At 42.9% G+C, this 19338-nt stretch overlaps 1 protein-coding gene across 1 annotated transcript in view; it reads right to left on the bottom strand.

The window, feature by feature from the left end:
- The window catches only part of Ern1 (endoplasmic reticulum to nucleus signaling 1), an 89351-nt gene that overhangs the window by 50460 nt on the left and 19553 nt on the right, over positions 1–19338 (bottom strand). The window contains exon 2 of the mRNA XM_051179211.1: positions 9672–9792. Within this exon, the coding sequence (XP_051035168.1) occupies positions 9672–9792 (121 nt within the window). The remainder of the gene's footprint in view (positions 1–9671; positions 9793–19338) is intronic.

Genomic DNA, 19338 nt, shown 5'->3' on the forward strand with positions numbered 1-19338 from the left:
TGAACTCCAGGTACTTTGGGTCAGGGTCTACCTATTTTGTTTGTTATGAAATATACACAGCAAATAGAAAATTCACATATATTTAGCAACTAACTAGAGAGCAAGTCTCTGAGTGGCTGCTGTGCAGGCCTTTGCCCTCTTAATACACAGTGAAGAACGCAGTCTGCAGAGTGAAAGGCAATCGGTAATTTGGGACAGTCAACACTGCAGGTAGAGTGCAGCCAAATTTCCCTAATAAAAAGGGTAATCCCACACAAACACCTACATAATACAAGTTAAAAGCAGCTGTCCAGGCACAGTATGTTTATTCATCCAGTTAAAAATTACTTAAATTTATGGATAAGATGATGTGGCTTTTGCTTTGAAATAAAGGGAGGAAAGGGACAGACTGTCATGTGCTGGCCATTATTGCAGGTGGGCGTTGGTCACATGAGGCTCTCTTGCTGTTGTTCTCTTTACTTCTGCATATGTATAAAACTTTTTAAAATGAAAAGTCTAAAAACAAAACAATTTAAAAAAAAAAAAAAAGACTAAAAACAAAGCTATTCCGGAAAACCCTTTCCAACAGGCTGGGAACAAAGGCTTTCCTGTTCCCACTCTCACCTGTAAGACGCTTCTGGAGGTCTGACCCTCCAGTTCCCCAGGGCAACTGCATGCCAGAAACACCCCACCCCCACCTGGTCAGACTGGTATGCAGCAGGAGAGGATGGGGAGGGGGCACACGCTAAATGGAGAAGAGCTTTGATGAGGTCAACCAGCCTAAGTAACTGTTTCAAACTGTAACTGAGGATGGCCAGTTTTCTCTGGAGGTGGCTCTAGGCGGGAGAAGTAAGAACCCTTTGATTACAGAACCTTTAAGAACACATTGCTCACTTAACTACTGCTCAAAGAGCCTTGAGAGATCATTCTCTTCCCTACTGGAGATGAGCACCAGTATTTCTGGAACATTCCATTTCTCCAGGATATCTAGATACACTCGGGTAAAGCATAGGTCATACTGTCCTCCTATGTACTGTCCTCTACCAGGCCCCACTTATAACCACTGGAACCAGCTTCCTCTCTTGAGACTGCTCCAGGACAACCTGGATGTTATAGCATTTGGTCAGTCACTTCCAAGTGCATATCTCCAAGTGATCTGAAATGTTATTGACTGGTCCTTTCAACAGGCATTTAAGGTTGGTCTGAGAATAGTACTATTTACAACTAATTGATCAAAAGGCATAAGAAGAATAGTGACCAGAGATGAAGTCTCAAATGCTCTGCCCACCATGCACATGCTTTCTTTTCCCTCCCTTCCTCTTTCCTTTGTCTATCTTTCTTTTTCTGTCTCTCTCAGGACAGAAATCCAACTACCAATTATCTGTTGAAATTTATCACGTGCATCTCAAAAACAAATACTGGGTATCTACTATCAGCTTAGTTCTGCTAAGTGTTTTATGTGATAATAGAAGGTCAGACACTGGCTTGTGAAGTGGGTATCTATGTCATGGTACATACAAAAACTTCTGGAACATGTGCCACATGCCAGAGGATGTCCTAGGTGTGGGCTGGAATATTTAGGACGTGCGTGTGCGCACGCGCGCACTCGCACTCACACACACACACACACACACACACACACACACACACACACACACAGAGGAGAGGGAGGGAGGGAGGGAGAGAGAGAAAAAAAAAGAGAAGAGCTGGCCTGATGGCACATAGCTGTAATTCTAACTACCCAGGAGTCTGAGGCAGCAAAAGGGACTACAGAATAAGATCAAGACCAGCCTGGACAATTAGTGAGATATCTCAAAGTAAAAAGTAAAGAGAGAAAGAGATACAGTTCAGTGGTAGAGTACTTGCCAACTATGCACAAGGGCCTAGAATCAATCCCTAGTACCACCAGAAAGATGGAGAACCCAATGCAATTTCAAAATAAAAAGCTGTCAAAATTCCCTCTTGTCAGACTTAATTTCAGTGCTCCACAGACAAGGGAAAGAAAAATACCTTTCTCATGCTTGAGCAGTGAGGTGGAAGGAAAATGATATGTATCATATCCAAAGCCTGGGAATTCCTTAAGAAATGGAACTACTAAGAAATATCATCACATTCCACAATTTCCCTATCTCATGTTCCCATTGTTCTTTTACAAGTAGATCTCTGAGTGTTCCTAAGAATACACACTCAACCTAACAGGTACTACAAAAGCTACAAAAAGCTGTGTGAAACTCAAGATAAGAAATCAGAACTGCCTGCCACCACAGTGGTACAAGTGACAGGGGTAGATGCATCCAAGGAGGCAAAGTAAGTCCCACATGGGTCCAAGGACTCTCAAATGACACTTGGTCAGAAGGGTCCTGGGAACTAAATTGACATTAACAGCCCCTCAGTGATCCAGAGGCCCCATCAAGGAAGGAGAAATCTGGCAGGGAGATAAAACCCCAGCAAAAGCTGGCAGTACCTTCACAGGTTTCAATGAAGGCTCTCAGAACCCAGGTGAAGAAGGGGCTCACTTTTCCTGAGGACTAAGAAGTGGCCTGCCATGAAGTTTTTGTCCAACACTATAAGCCACAGCCAAGACTTTTTTTTAAAGAAACATGTCTGAGTATTTTGGCTTGCATATATGTCTTGTGTGCCTGGTACTATCAGAAGCCAGAGATGGTGTCAGATCCCATGGAACTGGGGTTACAGATGAACCACTATGTGGGTGTCAGATATTGAAGCTGGGTTTTCTGGAATAGTAGCCAGTGCTCTTAACCACGAAGCCATCTCTCCAGCCCCTAAGGCAAAGGTTTCTGAGGCTGGTAAGGAGCTCTGTGCCAGGAAGTGAGGCTTGAGACACGGATGAAGCATACAGCATACTATGAGCTCAGACCTGACCACATGAGCCAATGCTTCTCGGTCTAGCTGTGATGGGTATCCATCGTTGAAAAGCCCATTAAGGATGCTCATGCTCCCTTCCTTCACTTCTCTTATGCAGGGGTGGCGCACGCCCCACATGGATATGGGTGGCAAGCACTGCAGGCAACATTGCTGTCTTTCAAGAACAGCTTTAGTCTCACTGGCATTTGAGGGCGGAGGGATGGGGTGGGGTAAATTAGACAGGCAAATGTAAAGACTGTTATAAAAGTAAGGGACAGTGGGGAGTGAGGATGATGGTTAGCAGACATAAATCCAGGAGATGCATGTCACAAGCCTGGCTATGACCTAGAACTGGGGACTGAGAAGAGTAACAGTCAGACTTAGAAAGGTACTTCCTGTACCTACACAACAGGACTGTGGCCAGCTGAACTCTAAGGGGATAGCAGAAGAGTGTTACTCTAGACTCATGGGCCATGACTATCAGCATAGAAAGGACCAAGGCAAGAAAAAGACATTCATGTATAAGGCTGTCTTCAAATGTCAATTAAGTGATTTTGTTCTAACCCCTTCTGAGAATCTCCAATATTAACCACTCACAGGACACCAGGGAGTCTAGCTGGGATAGCAGTCATGTTGCACGCTTCATAAGAATGTATGATTAGTAAAAATGATTCTAAATTGGACCCAGTACTTTGTATCCACTATTACTGGAAAAGAGATGGAAGGAGATATAGTTGGGCTACTAAAGAAGAACTAGTAATCTGATGAAGATATGAATGTCAAAAAGGATCAGCAGCGAGTGTTTCATAGAGAGAAAGAACAGGAGCCCTAAGCCAGCCCTGGGAATATTAGAGTCGGTTCAGCTGCACCAGACCAACACAAGGTTTGTAAAGCTAATGCAGAGCAGAGCTGCACACAGTTGGCAACTGGTCTAAAGCTACAGAAATGGAACACACACACACCTGATTTCAAAGGCAGACAGGGATTGCTGTAGCACAAAACCAGACTTGGGAAAACCACACCTAAAGCAAAATGCCACAATTCACCTTAGTGCCCACAACACATAAGCTTTTTTTTTTTTTCTTCCCCCTACTAAGTATAATTCTTCATGTGGGCACAAGACACCTTTGTTGCTGGGAACAGCAACATGTGCTTGGTTGAGGAACAACTGTACCTGCCAAAAGCCAGTATGGAAATGGAGGGGGGGGGAAAAACATGTAGGTTTTTGGCTCCTGAAAAAAGTAAACAAGAAAGAATGAAATGGGAGTCCCAGGTATGTACTCTGAAGAACACAAGTTTGATGGGCTGAAGGCCTGTGCTTGCATTCACAGGTTTCTCCCACCTGCTCTACTGTCTCAGGCCCAGTACCGAATCCTCCCTTGTGTGGACATATGCAGTACACTGCTGCCTACTAGTTCAACTTCTTCCTAGCCCCATCAGTTAGTCTCATTCAACACAGCATCTACTGATCCTCAACTGGAGGACAGGTACCCTAGTCTGCTCTACTGTCAAAACAACACAGACTGAGGGACTTAGGCAACTGACATTTATTTTTCCTAGTTCTGGAGGCTAGAATTCTGAGATCAGGTTCCAGTATGGGTTGGCTCTTGTGGGGAATCTCTTCGTGGCTAGAGACATTTTCTCACGGTGCCCTCAAATGACAGAAAAAGACACATACATGGGTCTCTCCTCTTCTCATAAGGACACTAATGCAAGTATGGAGTCTCGTCCTTATGTTATTCATAAAGTCCCCACTGTCACATCACATTAAACTGGAGCTTAAGAATCAGTCCTGGGTTTCTACTGCTGTGAAGAGACAACGTGACCATGACAATTCTTATAAGAAAAACATTTAATTGGGGCTGGCTTACAGCTTCAGAGGTTTAGTTCACCATCACCATGGAAGAACATAGCAGTGTGCAGACAGACATGGTGCTTGCTGGAGAAGGAGCTGAGAGTTCTGTATCTTGATCTATAGACAGCAGAGGGAGACTATGTACCACACTGGGCATCGCTTGAGCATATGAGCCCTCAAAGCCTGCCCCCACAGAGACATACATCCTCCAACAAGGTTACACCTACTCCAATAAGGCCATACCTCCTAATAGTGCCTGCCACTCCTTATGGACCAAGCATTCCACCACATGAGACTATGGGGCTATACAGAGACACATCCAATCTAACACCCAGGCATGTCACTCCTGCACTTGGATTCTCCCACTTCTCTTCAAGTCCTCCCACTGGCTAACAGGCCCTGTATTCTTTATTGGGGGAGGGGATACTCAGAAATCTGTGACAACATTTTCTGATGGTCACAGAGGTTGGGGCCAAAAATGCTAGGTAATCTTTTTTTTTTTTTTTTTTTTTTTTTTTTAAGGTAGAGTCTCTATGTAGCTCTGGCTGTCTTGAAACTCACTCTGTAGACCAGGCTAGCCTCATAGAGATCCACCTGCTTCTGCCTCCTAAGTTCTGGGATTAAAGGCATACACCACTATACCCAGCCATTGTGTAGTCCAAAATAACCAGACTGCTTTGATTTGCTAGTCACTCACATGGGAGAGCTATCCAAGGCCACAATATTCTTTAACATATTTTGTACAATATAATATACTGAATTTTCTCAGACTACACCTACTGTATAAGTCAAGACTGCTTCTTTGACTTGAACATTACCATGAAGTGTCCACCATGTTGGAAAGTGCCTCTATGGCTCTGTTGATATCCTCATCTCCATCAACAGACCCAATGTCTCCTCACTGGTGGAGTGTCCCTCATAAATGAAAGGTCCAAGTGTTTACAGGGTAAATTCTGCACATATGATTAAAAATTGTTTTCCTGAGCAAGGTATTGTACTATGTATCTAGAAATGTCAGTACTAAGGAATCCAAGTAAGAAGAATCATAAATTTGAGGCCAACCTGAGCTCTACAGACAGCCTGGGCTACATAGCAAGATTCTATCTCAATTTTTAAAAATCACAGTTGATCAACAGATTTTTTTTTTTTTTTTTTTTTTTTGGTGAAACAATATGTGTAAGTCACTATCTATAAATTTTGTTTCAGGAAAGCAAACGTATACCTTTATAATAAATCATATAAAGGCAGAACTGGGTCACTTATACCCTATTTGGCCCCATCTCTCCCCAAGTTCAGTTTAGCTCCGCCTGCTCCACTCCTGCCAGGCCCATCCATCCCAATGCTCTTCCATGGAGGAAATCCCTGCCCTCGCCCTTATTTCAGTTATTTTTCTCACTACTATGACAAAATACCAGACAGAAGGAACTTAATGGGAAAAAAGATTTATTTTTGGCTCACAGGGTTGGTTTTATTTGTTTCATACTATTTTATGTACCAGGTGTATACCTGGTGCTTGTAAAAGCCAGAAGAGGATGCTGGATAACTTGGAACTAGAATTACAGACGATTGTGAGCTGCCATGTGGGTGCTGGAAGATTAGTCAGTGTTCTTAACCACTGAGCCACCTCTCCAGCCTCTTAGCTCATACTTTAGAGAATACAATTCCCCACAGTAGGAAGGTCATGACAGCAGAAGCTTGGTCCATGTGAGTGGAAATGGGAGGCTGCTGCTAACATCACGTTGATCAATGAGAAACTAAGACCCAGCTAGAACCCTCAGGCAGGGCTCATCCCCAGTGGCTTACTTCCAGCAGCCAGGCCTCACTCTTAACATTTCCACACTTTCCCAAAAGAGCACCACCAGCTGTGGACATGAGCCTGTGGGAGCTAATCTTAAACGCAATAACACTCCATCAGATCTTCTCACTACAGGAACTCTCATCTCCCTGAGGTCTTGCTCAAATGACGTTCTCTGTGGGGCCTGTTGAAAACTGCAGTCCTTCAACCCTACCACAGCCCAGCGCTGATCCGCTTTCCAGCTCTGTTTTTCTCTACAGCTCTTTCCACCATGAATTTCTTCCCTGTATGTGTTGCTACTAGAATTAAAACTTTGAACTCAGGCAAAAGGGAGGGTCCCCCCCGCCGTTTTATTCCCTTGCTATATATTCAGGGTCTATAACAATGTCTAAATACTTAATGATATAGTTGTATATTAAAAATTTTGATATGCCAATTTTGAAATATTTACTTTTAGCCATAAGATTAAAATTATATTGCCAACTGATAGTATCAATGTGTCACTACTATCTTTGCATAGAAATATAAACTGAAGCTACTGCTATCCAGGGCATAATTTAATTATAAAGTATAATTCTGCTGGGCTTGGTGGTATACATCTATAATCCTGTTACTTAGAAGGTCAAGGAATGAAATCAAGAGTGAGGGCATTCTAGGTTACAGGAGCCCCTGTCTCAAACAAAAACTAACAAAAAACAAAACAACCCCTCCATAGTTCGTTCTTAACAATGAGATCTACAACACGGTAGATATTACTTCACATGATTAGATCTTAAATAAATATCACTAACTCATTTTTTTCCCCAAAGCAGGGTTCTCTGTGTTAACAGAGCCCTGGTTGTCCTGTGTGTGCCACCACTGCCAGGCACACTAATCCATTCTTAAGTGTCTTTGACAGTTTCTCTCTGCCAGACAGTGGTGACATATACCTTAGTAGGAGGCGGAGGCAGAGGCAGAGGCAGAGGCAGAGGCAGGTCTCTGTGGGTTCAAGGCCAGTCTGGTCTATAGAGGGAGTTCTAGGACAGACAGGGCCTACACAAAGTAATTCTATCCTGGAAAAAAAAAATTGCATACATACATATGTATTGGTGTGTGTGTGTGTGTGTGTGTGTGTGTGTATCAAAAACAATTCCTCTCTGAGCTTCTTACCTAGTCAGTAGCTGGGTTCTACTGAATCTCTCTATCCATGGCTTTTCCCTACTCTGTTTTCAGGTGGCTTTTCTGTCTCTAGCCTTCCCACACAGGCTACTGCTTGATTTATCTGAAAGTCGAACATTTGATGATCACTCACTTGTTCAAACATGTTAATAGCTCCCAATTTCCTGTATAATCAATCAGGTTCAACATACCCTGTGGCTCTGGAACTCTCTACCTCTAGTGTATCCCCAGACTCCTGCTGAATGCACCAGTCCTTTCTCCCAAATCCTACAACACTCCCTTGTCTTTGTCAGGCCTCCATCCCAAATGAAATCCCACCCCCCCCCACCCTCTCAAGCCATGGTCCACCTCTGAAACCATCACGTGACCAGCCTACCTGTAGCCAGATGGGTGCTGGCTCATGGCACTGCCAGAACCTCCCTTGAGCAGTCACAGAAACCCTCCTCTACACTGAAGCTGTCTTTGCTCCCTGTCCAACTATGGTGCCTTGACAACAAGGTCTCCCTTTTTCTTTAAGTTCCATATAGTATCTTTCCCAGGTTTAGATTCTCTAGTTTTTTAAATTTATTTTTATTTCCTGTACATTGGTGTTTTCCCTGCATGTCTGGGTGTGAGGGTGTCAGACCCCCTGGAACTAGGATTATAGACAGTTGTGAGCTGTCATGTAGGTGCTGGGAACTGAAGCAGGGAGACTCTCTTTAATACACATTAAATGGGATGAAAACAATAGAGGGAAAAAAACCTTTCAGCCACAGGGAAGAACAGACTGATGTGTTTGAGTAAGTAACAGACAAGACAAGCCCCGGTTGTACTGGACACAGCCAAGGCTACTTGTGTAGTGAGCAGGGGGAAGAAGAGAGTGGCAAAGATGTCTTGCCTTGAAACACTAAAACGGAAGGACAGGCCCCAACATCCAATAGCCATACTATTTCTCCCAGTCCTCTGTGACTTGTTGATTCTCATTTTTGAAATTTAAAAAATCCTGTTTTAGTTTTAAACCCTGAAAGGCTTAACTTGAAGGAGAGACTGTACACATAAGTTCTCAGAGCCTACAATACAAGATGGCACTAAGAGTCATCTTTTGGTCACTCACTTCTCATAGTGCTGGCTCTTTGGGTGCCTTAAAGTTCTTGCGGCTCCATGCAGGGCCCAAACAGGCGGGGCAGGATGACCCTAGTGTTCAGGCTGCCCTTAGCTATGGATTCGAAGCAGGTTTGTCACAGTACTGACAAAATGACGGTGACCTTCTGACATATGACAGTATTTTTCCATCTGGAGGACTGCTTAACAAAGGAAAATTAATGCTGTGCTCATGAAAATAATAAGCGGTGGAAAAGTGATGAAAGGAAACACATCGGTCAGATCTGATTTAGACCGAAGAAGACTTACTGGTGGACAGAATAACAGAGAGGACATTAAAAGCTCCAAAGCTGAGATGGGCATGGCTTTGTCTGGGAAGATGGCTTTGGAAATCAAGCAGGATGACTCCACCAGCTGTAGGACTTCCCACCACTGACTACCACCAGAAGATGGAATGATAGTAAGACGAGGGTTCAAAGAGAAACAAGTCTCATTTCAACAACTCAGTAATGTGGATAAATTGGGTGAGTGTCAATTCTTACAGACCACAGTTATTTCAGGCTCTATTAAAAAAAAAAAAAAAAAAAAAAAAAAAAACAAGTGAGTAATTTAAAGGGTTGAGAAGATATCTTCTTATAATTATGATTACAAGACTCTGATCATTAGAACTTAACAAATTTAATGCAGAAGGTCTTCAGAAAGCAGCTAGAGCTATTAATAGAAAAGCCTAGAGCTTTTCAGAGTCTGGACAGAAGCAATGAAGCATAAAAGATAAGATAGTTTCTTCATCTGCTGCATTCAGTGGAGAGTCATAAGAGTCACTCTCTGAGCAGAAGTCCTTTCTTATTTTATTAATCATATAACCATTTTCCTTTAGAATATGTTGACTTGGCAGCAGCTAAGTAAGTTTCTATATCACTCCAGGACAATCAGAATTACCTTCTTTTAAAGTCCACTTGATGGAGCCAGTCCTCTTGCTGACAGCATGCAAACTTCCATCCAGGGTTGAAACAAACAACAGGGTTTCAGGCAGGGTTACCGTGCTGGCACTTCCAAAACTCTGCAACGAGACAGACAGTATCTTCATTGCCAATCCACTCCTCCAGTCTGGGCATATATAATCACAAACCCCTCAAAACCATCCGTCACATGATCATCCATCTTCCAAACACAGAAACCAAGGTTGGAGGGCCTACATTCTCACCCAAGAGCACACATCCAGACAAGAGCTGAGTCGCTTTATCCTAAGTGCTGATCCTTCCCACGACCAACAGGTCTATAATCTAACATGACAAAAACTCTGAAACAACCTATGGGCAACTTCCTCTGAAATGGGGGTTGGGGGCAGGGGGTGGCAATTTGTTCAGCTCCCTGGCTCCCTTCTCTTGGGTCTATTTTACTATAGAAAACATTGGCATGTTATGAGTCCATAATAGACAAGAACAACAACTGTTTCTTATCTGCCAGGAGATTTTTTTAAAGCAAAGATTTAGAGGAATACATTTAAAGTAAAATAGGAAGTCAGCCTTTGTTATATAAATACTATATATGCTAGAATATCAAGATCCGTGGACTGGAGAGATGGCTCAGCAGTGAAAAGCATTCTGTGTTCTTCCAGAGGACCCAGGTTCAACTCCCAGCACTCATGCTAAGCATTCATGACTGCTTATACTCCAATTCCAGAGGATCTGCTGTCCTCTTCTGGAATCCATGGGTTCACGCGTGCGCGCACGCACGCGCACGCACACACACACACACACACACACACACACACACACACACACACACACATATAAATAAACTGTTTTTCAAATCTTTAAAAAGCAATGTACTCTGCCTGGTGGTGGTGGCATACGCCTTTAATTCCAGCACTGGGGAGTGGGGGGTGGGGTGGACAGAGGCAGTTGGATCTCTGTGAGTTTGAGGCCAGCCTGGTCTACAGAAGGAGTTCCAAGACAGACAGGGCTGTACAAAGAAACTCTGTCTTTTAAAAAAAAAAAAAAAAGTAAAAAATTAAAACATCAAGAATCCAGTGTAATTTATAATATAAATTGAAGCTGTTACTGAAGAAATTGACAAAAAAAAAATCTAACTCCAAACTTTTCTCCACAATCAAAATACAATTTAAAGTCTATCTCTTTTGTTCAATCATGACTGACAATGGAGGGCCAGATATGGCTGCCCATGCCTGTGGCCCCAGCACTTTAGAGAAGATAAGAAGATTATGAGTAAAACATCAGCTTGGACTATGTAGCAAGACCCCATCTCAAAAAATTAAATTAAAAATTATTTTTATTTATTTACTTATTTTTGTTTTTCCAGACAGGGTTTCCCTGTGTAACAGTCCTTTTATCTGTGCTGGAACTCAATTTGTAGACAAGGCTGACCTCTAACTCACTGAGACCCACCTGCCTCTGCCTCCCGAGTGCTGGGATTAAAGGCGTGCGCCACCACCCCCCAGGTATATACTATTCTTTTTAAATAGTATATACTTTTCTAAAAAAGCTGAAACAAACTGAGACAAATATCAAGAAAAAATTTTACAGACTTAAAATTTTAACAGACTTTAAAATTTTAACAGACTTTAAATCTATGTACAGAAAATTTCTCATATACATTATCTACTGAAAAATACAAATGAAAAACCTGTTCTGATTGTATTGGAGTTCTATCTGTGTCCTCTGGCTTTGCTAGGTTCTGTACCCTCACCACAGGATTTCCACAGGATCTGTCACATGCACCCACATATGTGTATGACAGTTGGTAGTTTCTTAGATAAAACTGTCCCGTTGAGATGGGGTTCACTCAGCTGTGTCACACTTTTTGTAATGGACTTTTTTCCTTTATCTCTATCCCGCAAATTACCTGGTTCTACTGAGGGGGGAGGGGGTCTTGAATTTAAGCAGGTCAATAATGCTTGTTTAAACTGTAACATCTGAATTTTGGTACAAGCACTCCTTTTAGAGTAGTTGTCTTTTCATATTAAAAACAAAAGTATTGGGTAGTTATTTGTGAATGGGAATCTGGCCAGAATGTCTCCTCACTCTCTTAAGAACCTTAAAAGATAGGGTCTGATGGTTCTCCTTAGGGCAGCCTGAGGTAGCAGGACCATGCATTCCTTTTTCTAGGAGTGACCCACTGGAGGTACCCAGCCGGGGTGTTGTTGGAGCAGCTGCTAGAACTTGGCTCGTCCCCTGGAGGGCTAGCCTGGAGGGCAGAAGGTGCAGCCCTTACTTTGATGTGGTCTTTCTGGAGCAGGTGAAAGAGCTAACTTTCCTGCTGCCTGGAGGGTCTGTTATCTGTGTAGGGCCTGGAGTTGGAGGCAGAATTAAAGACTGCTTTTAATTCTACCTGAGGAACCCGGAAATCGTACTCAGAGGGAAGCCACAGAAGCCTCAAGGGTGGTACCTGTCCTATCTAAGGATCTAAAGGTCACTGTTTGGGAATGGTTGAAATCATTTTGGCTCCCAGGTTCCAGAGGGTAACAAGCAACAAGTGGACCTGCCTTCCCCTGACATGAGAAGATTGTATGGCCCAGAGCAAATAGTTACCAAGGAAATAACCACTTTATAAAACTATCTTAGAACTATGCAGGAACCAAGTTCTAGGTGGCTAGAGTAGAAAATTATAAACTCAGGAAGAGTTTTGTTGTTTTTCACCATATGGACCTTTTGGAAGCCTGACAAGAAACTTTGCTCAAAGACAGTAAGAGAACGTCTGCCTTCCATTGTTCCCTGGACCTCAGCAAATGCTTTCCTTAAGCTCAAACACACTTATCCTTAAAACAAATTCCCATTTGTGTAAGTCTGCTGGAATTGGGTCTCTGTTACTTGCACCAAATAGTCCACACCCTCATCCTTCTATTTTAGAAAGACAGTGATGAGGCTTGAAGAGATGGCTTTCGTTAAAAGCACTTGCTGAGCCGAGAGTTGGTGGCGCACACCTTTATTCCCAGCACTCGGAAGGCAGAAGCAGACAGATCTCTGTGAGTTTGAGACCAGCCTATCTACAGAGCTAGTTCCAGGACAGGCTCCAAAGCAATACAGAGAAACACGGTCTCAAAAAATCATTAAACAAACAAACAAACCACTTGCTGATCTTGCCGAGGACCGTGATTCATTCAGTTCCTAGAACCCATGTGGCAGCTTACAACCTCTATAATTCCAGTCCTCTTCTGGCCTCTGTGGGCCAGGTACCCATGCAGTGTACATACATATGTTAAGACAAACACTCATACACATAAAATTAAAGGGGCTGGAGAGATGCATTATTCCAGAGGTCCTGGGTTCAATTCCCAGCAACCACATGATGGCTCACAACCATTTGAAATGAGATATGGTGCCCTCTTCTGGCCTTTGGGATACACGCAAACAGAACACTATGTCTTTTTTATAAAGTTGGGCAGTGGTGGCACATGTCTTTAGTCCCAGCACTTGAGAGGCAGAGGCAGGTGGATTTCTGAGAGTTTGAGGCCAGCCTGGTCTACGAGCTAGTTCCAGGACAGGTGGGGCTGTTACACAGAGAAACCCTGCCTTGAAAAACAAAACAAAACAACAACAACCTATAACAAAATTAAAACAAAACAAAAAAACAGAGTGCTGAGGATGGCTCAGGAGGTAAGGGTTTTTGCTACTATGTCTGATGCCCTGAGTTCAATTTCCAGTATCTACATTGTGAAAAGACAGAGCTGCTCATTGGGTTGTCTTCTGACCTCTACACATGTACTATGGCACATGTGTCTCCCAGAAAACAAAACAAAAACTTCAAACTTAATTATAATATGACACAGAGAAGCCACGCAGTGATGGCATACATCTTTAACACCAGCCCTCAGGAGGCAGAGGCAGGAGGATCTCTATAAATTCGAGCCCAGCTTTGTCTACAGAGTGAGTTATAAGACAGTCAAGGCTACACTGAAGAACCCTGCCTTGAAAAACCAAAGTAAATAAATTAAATAAACAAAACCAGAGAAAAGATTAAGAAAATATTACAAAATTACAGCACTATCATATTCTCTTCCGCTTCCTGCAAACACACAAGTAAGCTGGTGAGAGAGAAGCGGACCTTTAAGGGCATTTATGTGAGCACCTGAGTTCCGGGGCACATTTCAATGTCAGGGTGTGAGGCAGCTCTGCCACCTTTCATTAGCAGTAGTCACCAATAATCTAAAAGGATAAGAGAGTTGCCATTACTGAAGCCTTCATTGCAGTATAGAGAATGTCCCAGGCATCTCATCACAGTGGTAGAGTTTAAAACCTTTGAACTTTAGTGCTCCTTTACTACTAGCAGGCAGACAAAAGCCATCTACCTTGTTTGGATAGCTTGGGAACATAGGAAAGGCAATGCCTGTGGTTTGGAGAGGAGCTGGATTAGTCATGAGCTCTAGCTGCTAGTGTCATGCCCACAGTCACCTCTGGACCCTCACCAAGCACGGCAGGTATGCTCTTAATAACTGATTCAAACTGGGTGTCCTTGGGAGCCATTATAATTCCCCCCTTTCTCACTCCCTCCTCCCTCCCCCTCTCTCCTCTGCTTGAGACAGGGTCTTACTATGTAGCCTATCATACTCTCAGAAAATAAATATGTATTATCAATTTCCTGGTGTTTCAAAACCTCAATCGTAATTTATCCCTCCCTTTGAGATAGGCCCTTACGTGGCCCAGGATGGCCTTGGATTCTCTATATAGCCAATGATAATCCTGCCTCCACCATCCCTGGCTTATGTGGTACTGGAGATCAAACCTAGGGCTTCATTTGTACTAAGGAAACACTCTACCAATTGAGCTACCTTCCCAAATCTTCAGCATTTTTTTTAAACATGAAAGTATCTACCTCTAAATATAGCTGCTATAACTAATATGAATAAATATGCTCCTAGATGCCTTTTGTGATACTGGTTATAGCTGAGAACTATTTGTACCAGAACATTGAAAAACTCTGGTTCATGATAATGAACATGTCCATTACCTTTGCCTAGTCATTCCAGCCTTTAGTACAACAGATGAAAATCAGGAACAGACCCTAGGGCTGTTAGTTTCCAGAGGGCCTGAAAATGGAAAAAGGTCAAACCTACTTATGCTTTATGCTGTCTGGAAACTAACTGATGCTTTAAACTATACATATATACTTAGTTTGAAGATGGCTTCTAGAAAGTGACCAATCAGGAAACCCGTAGTAGTTGAGAATAACAGGGGCAGGTATTTTACTCTATTCTCAAACTGAACATCCACTAGTTCCCAAAGACACCAGGGTCTGTCCACAAAGCCCCTCTCATACAAGTGACCAGAAATTACTTTGGAAATGCTCAGGCTTTGAAGCATCTCAAATCAGATGACTTTTTCCAAAGTGATCTATGCTTGATGCAAACTGTACTGTCTCATTTGTAGGACCAGATCATAAAAGAGGACTGTAATTGCTGTTCATCAACAGCGACTTTTTTTTTTAAGACAGGATTTTTGTATAGCCCTGGATGTCCTGGAACTCCCTCTACAGAACAGGCTGGCCTTGCACTCAGACAGAGATCCACCTGCCTCAGCTTCCCTAGTGCTGGGATTAAAGGTGTGTGCCAGTCACCACTACCTAGCAAGACCCACTGTTTTGTAAGTAACTTAAGTGCATGTAAATCAATTAAGTACAATTTGTACACCATTTAAACCAGCATATTTTATTCCTGGCCTTTGTCGGTAGAAGGACCCTCACTGTAACCCTGTTCAGCACACACTTCAATAAGCCACCTTATCCCATGCAAGGCCCAGCTGAGTAAACATTCTGATTACACAGTGAAGTTTCACCAAGTCCAACAGCTTCCCATTGCATGAAGCACCACTCTCTGCATTTACTAATCACTGACTGCTAATGCAGAGTGGAGTCAAAGGCAGGGCGCCAACCATGCGATGATTCTGTGTTCTCAACCAATCTTTGGTGGTTCTTACATTAACTTACTATTTTTATGTAATTTTCCCTCCTCCTTTCTCCCCTTCCCTGTTTTTGAGACGGGGTCTACCTATGTATCTGAGGCTAGCTTTGAACTTACAATTTTCCTACCTCTAGCTTCTTGGAGCTAGAATTATAGATATGTACTATTATATCTGTTGTAATTAAGAAAAGTGGCGGGCATGCACACTCTCTCTCCCTCTCTCTTCTTGGAACCTATAACTGGCCACAATCAAGCTGCCTTCTGCAGTGAAGGACTTCTTACCAGGGCTTAAATCTACTACCAGTCAACTTGTTCCAAAAGTGAAAGCAAAGGAGTTAGGAGCTCATTTTGGGGCTAGAGATGGCTTAGTAGTTAAGAGCACTGGCAGTCGCCAGGCAGTGGTGGCGCATGTCTTTAATCCTAGCATTCAGGAGGCAGAGGCAGGCGGATCCCAGTGAGTTCAAGGCCAGCTTGGTCTACAAAGAGAGTTCCAGGACAGCCCAGGGGTTACACAGAGAAACCCTGTCTCATAAAATAATAAAAAATTAAAAAGAGCATGGATGCTCTTCCAGGACACAGGTTCAATTCCCAGCACCCACATGGTGGCTAACAAACATCTGTAATCAGTTCCAGGGGATCTGACTCCCTCCTCCTCTGGCCTCTGATGACACTAGGCACACAAATGGTATACAGATATATATGCAGGCAAAACAGCCTTACATATAAGATACATTTCTTTAAAAAGGAGTTCATTTTGGTGGGCTAGTGATATAGCCCAGTAGGTAAAGTGCCTGACTAGCACACACGAAGCCCTGTGCTAGATCCATATTACCTCATAAGCCAGACAGTGATGCATGCCTATAATCTAGCACTTGGGAATTAGAGGCCAAAGGACCAGGAATTCAAGGCTCTCCTTGTTTACTGGGGGAATTTGAGACCAACCAAGGTACATGAGACTCTATAGCGTCTAAACAAACAAACAAACAAAAAAGAGGGGTGGTTTTGGTTTACTAATGAATGCATAATACAGTGTTAATACAGTGTTACAGTTAAGACATGGAATAGGGAGGGCAGTGAGGCATAAAGGGCTTCCAATGTGTTCTGTTTTACTGTCCACTTTGGAAATACAAGGTCTTGAGAGCAATTAGATCTACATGTCTCTAAATGAAAAATAATTTCAAGTGAATTAGACTGTGCTAAAGAATGAGAGTTTGCAATTATGAGCTCTAGCAATAATGCTTAGAAGTAAAAGAGTATTTTCAAAAGGGGAAGCAAAACAAGACCTTGAATGTTGAGGTAGCGGGGATGGACAGAGTGTGATGAATGACGAAGCAGAGGTCAATGACATGTAAGAACAAACAGGCTGGGCAATTCTTTCTTTCTTAAATGAAGTCTTGCTATGTCACCAAGACTGGTCTTTTTAAGAAAAAAGAAAAGGAAAAGAAAAGAAAAGATGTTTTTAAGGTTTATAGCTGGGCAGTGGTGCAGTGTATCTTTTAATCCCAGCCTTTGCAGAGGTAGAGGCAGCCTAGTCTACAGAGGGAATTCCTATTTTGTCTGTGTGTATGTATGTATGTATGTCTGTATATCATGTGCATACAGTGACCAGAAGAGGGGGTTGGGTCCTCTGGGACTGACAATTCAAATGGCTGACAACTGCCCGACATTGGTGGCACACACCTTTAGTCCCAGCACTCGGGAGGCAGAGGCAGGCAGATCTTTGTGAGTTCTACAAGAGTGAGTTCCAGGACAGAATCCAAAACCACACAGGGAAAACCTGCCACCCCCCAAAAAAAAAACAAAAACAAAGAAACTGAGCTAATACATGGCTAACGACTGAGCCATTTCACCAACCTAAGGTTGTTCTTTTTCTTTTTTCCCTTTTGGTTTTTCAAGACAGGGTTTCTCTGTGTAACAGCCCTGGCTGCCCTGGAACTTGCCTGGCCCAGATTCACTGCTTTTTAAAGATGATCAGAAAGACGCTTTTCTGGTATGCCATCACAGAGTGCAGTCCTGTAGTATTTAAATACTACCTATAAAAGCAAACAAAGCCTGGAGATTCTGATTGTTTTATAAAAGTACTCAGCAGAATTAAATCATTTTGTCATTTGATCACAGAATGAGAGACTGTGCCCAACAAAAGCCAAAAAACCATCAAAAATTCACAACAGCAGGGCCAAGCGATGGTTCAGCAGGTAAAGGCACCTGACACCTAGCCTGACAACCTGAGTTTGATCTCCAGGACCTACCCAGTAGAAGAACAGAACCAATTCCTGCAAGCTGTCCTCTGACCTCCACATACATGCCCACATGTCACACACACACACACACACACACACACACACACACACGTAAATAAAACACTTAAAAAAAAAAAAAAAAGAATTCACAGAGCTGGGTATGGTGGTCCATCTTTAATCCCACCACTTGACTCTCTGAGTTCAAGGCCAGCATGGTCTACAAATCGAGTTCAAGGACAGCCAGGGCTATTATACAGAGAAACTCTGCTTGGGGGGGGGGGGGGGAGAGGAACAAAACAACAACAACCAAAAAAAAAAAAAAAAAAAAAAAAAAAAAAACCTCAAACAAACAAAAAAGGAATTCCTAACAGCAGCATGAGACAGAAATCAGTCCCTGGTTAAGAGCACAAATCCATTACTTACAACTCTCTATATAGCAAAGAAAGCCCACAGGACCCATCGGGGACCAAGCCTCTTACACAGCCCAGGGAAATGGGCTAATTTCTCAAGTAAAAGGTCTGCCTTTAAAGGCCTGCTGACATCAGAACACTGGTAAGAAACTTTTCTAGCTTCCTCAAGTCTAGTTTTAAGGATTTCAGAACAATCCCAATTTGTTCCAAATTCTGTCATGCTGTTTACCTGTGGTGTCAGCATAATCCATCAACCATTCAGTTCCTTCTAGTGAGCTCTGACTGTTACATTTCCTGATAGTGTGTCAGTAAAGGTAACAATGACATTTACTTTGGATGGGAGTCAGTTGTCTTAGCTGGGGATGTAGCAAAGGGCAAGGCCTAACTGAACATACTGTGTGGCTTCCAATGAAGCAGCTGGGAGAGTTAAACTAGCATTTGTGGCAACTTTAGGGTGTGGTGTAATTAACCACCACCCAAGACAGTTACAACTCTTCAGTTCAGGCTATCCCTCCGCTTTTACCGGATCTGATAAAAGGTACTTCCTAAGTCCACTTTACTCCTGAGCACAAAGGTGGCTGCTTTCACAATAGCTAGGGACTGTGTCCCCTAACTGCTTGTAGAGCTCAAGGCACAGTCCAAGTTCAGTCATTTGCAGTTCTACTTGTCTTCAGGGTCCTTCCACCACACTCTGTTAGAAAAGTGCTTCAGGAAACCCTTTACCATACCACAGACAAGAAAACAAAGCCTTGTTCTTAAGGTGGTATCAAATCCCAGGAGTGGTATCAAATGTCTGAGGAGTACTGGAGAACTAGGCCAAATCACTCATTTTATAAGATGCTAAAACCAAAACCTAAGGAGGCATGATCACCTAGCAGCTGAGCCTTATCGTGTGTTTTGTTGTCTTCACTTAAGAGAAATAACTACAATTTAGAGCTTGTAACAATTAAGGAACCTGCCGGGCTGATAGAGAACCAGCCCAATCTAGACTAACAAAGAGCTGATTAAACTACACGTTTGTAAGATGCACCAGCCTTACT

This window comes from Phodopus roborovskii, unplaced genomic scaffold (assembly GCF_943737965.1).
Source record: "Phodopus roborovskii unplaced genomic scaffold, PHOROB, whole genome shotgun sequence".
Taxonomy (NCBI): domain Eukaryota; kingdom Metazoa; phylum Chordata; class Mammalia; order Rodentia; family Cricetidae; genus Phodopus; species Phodopus roborovskii.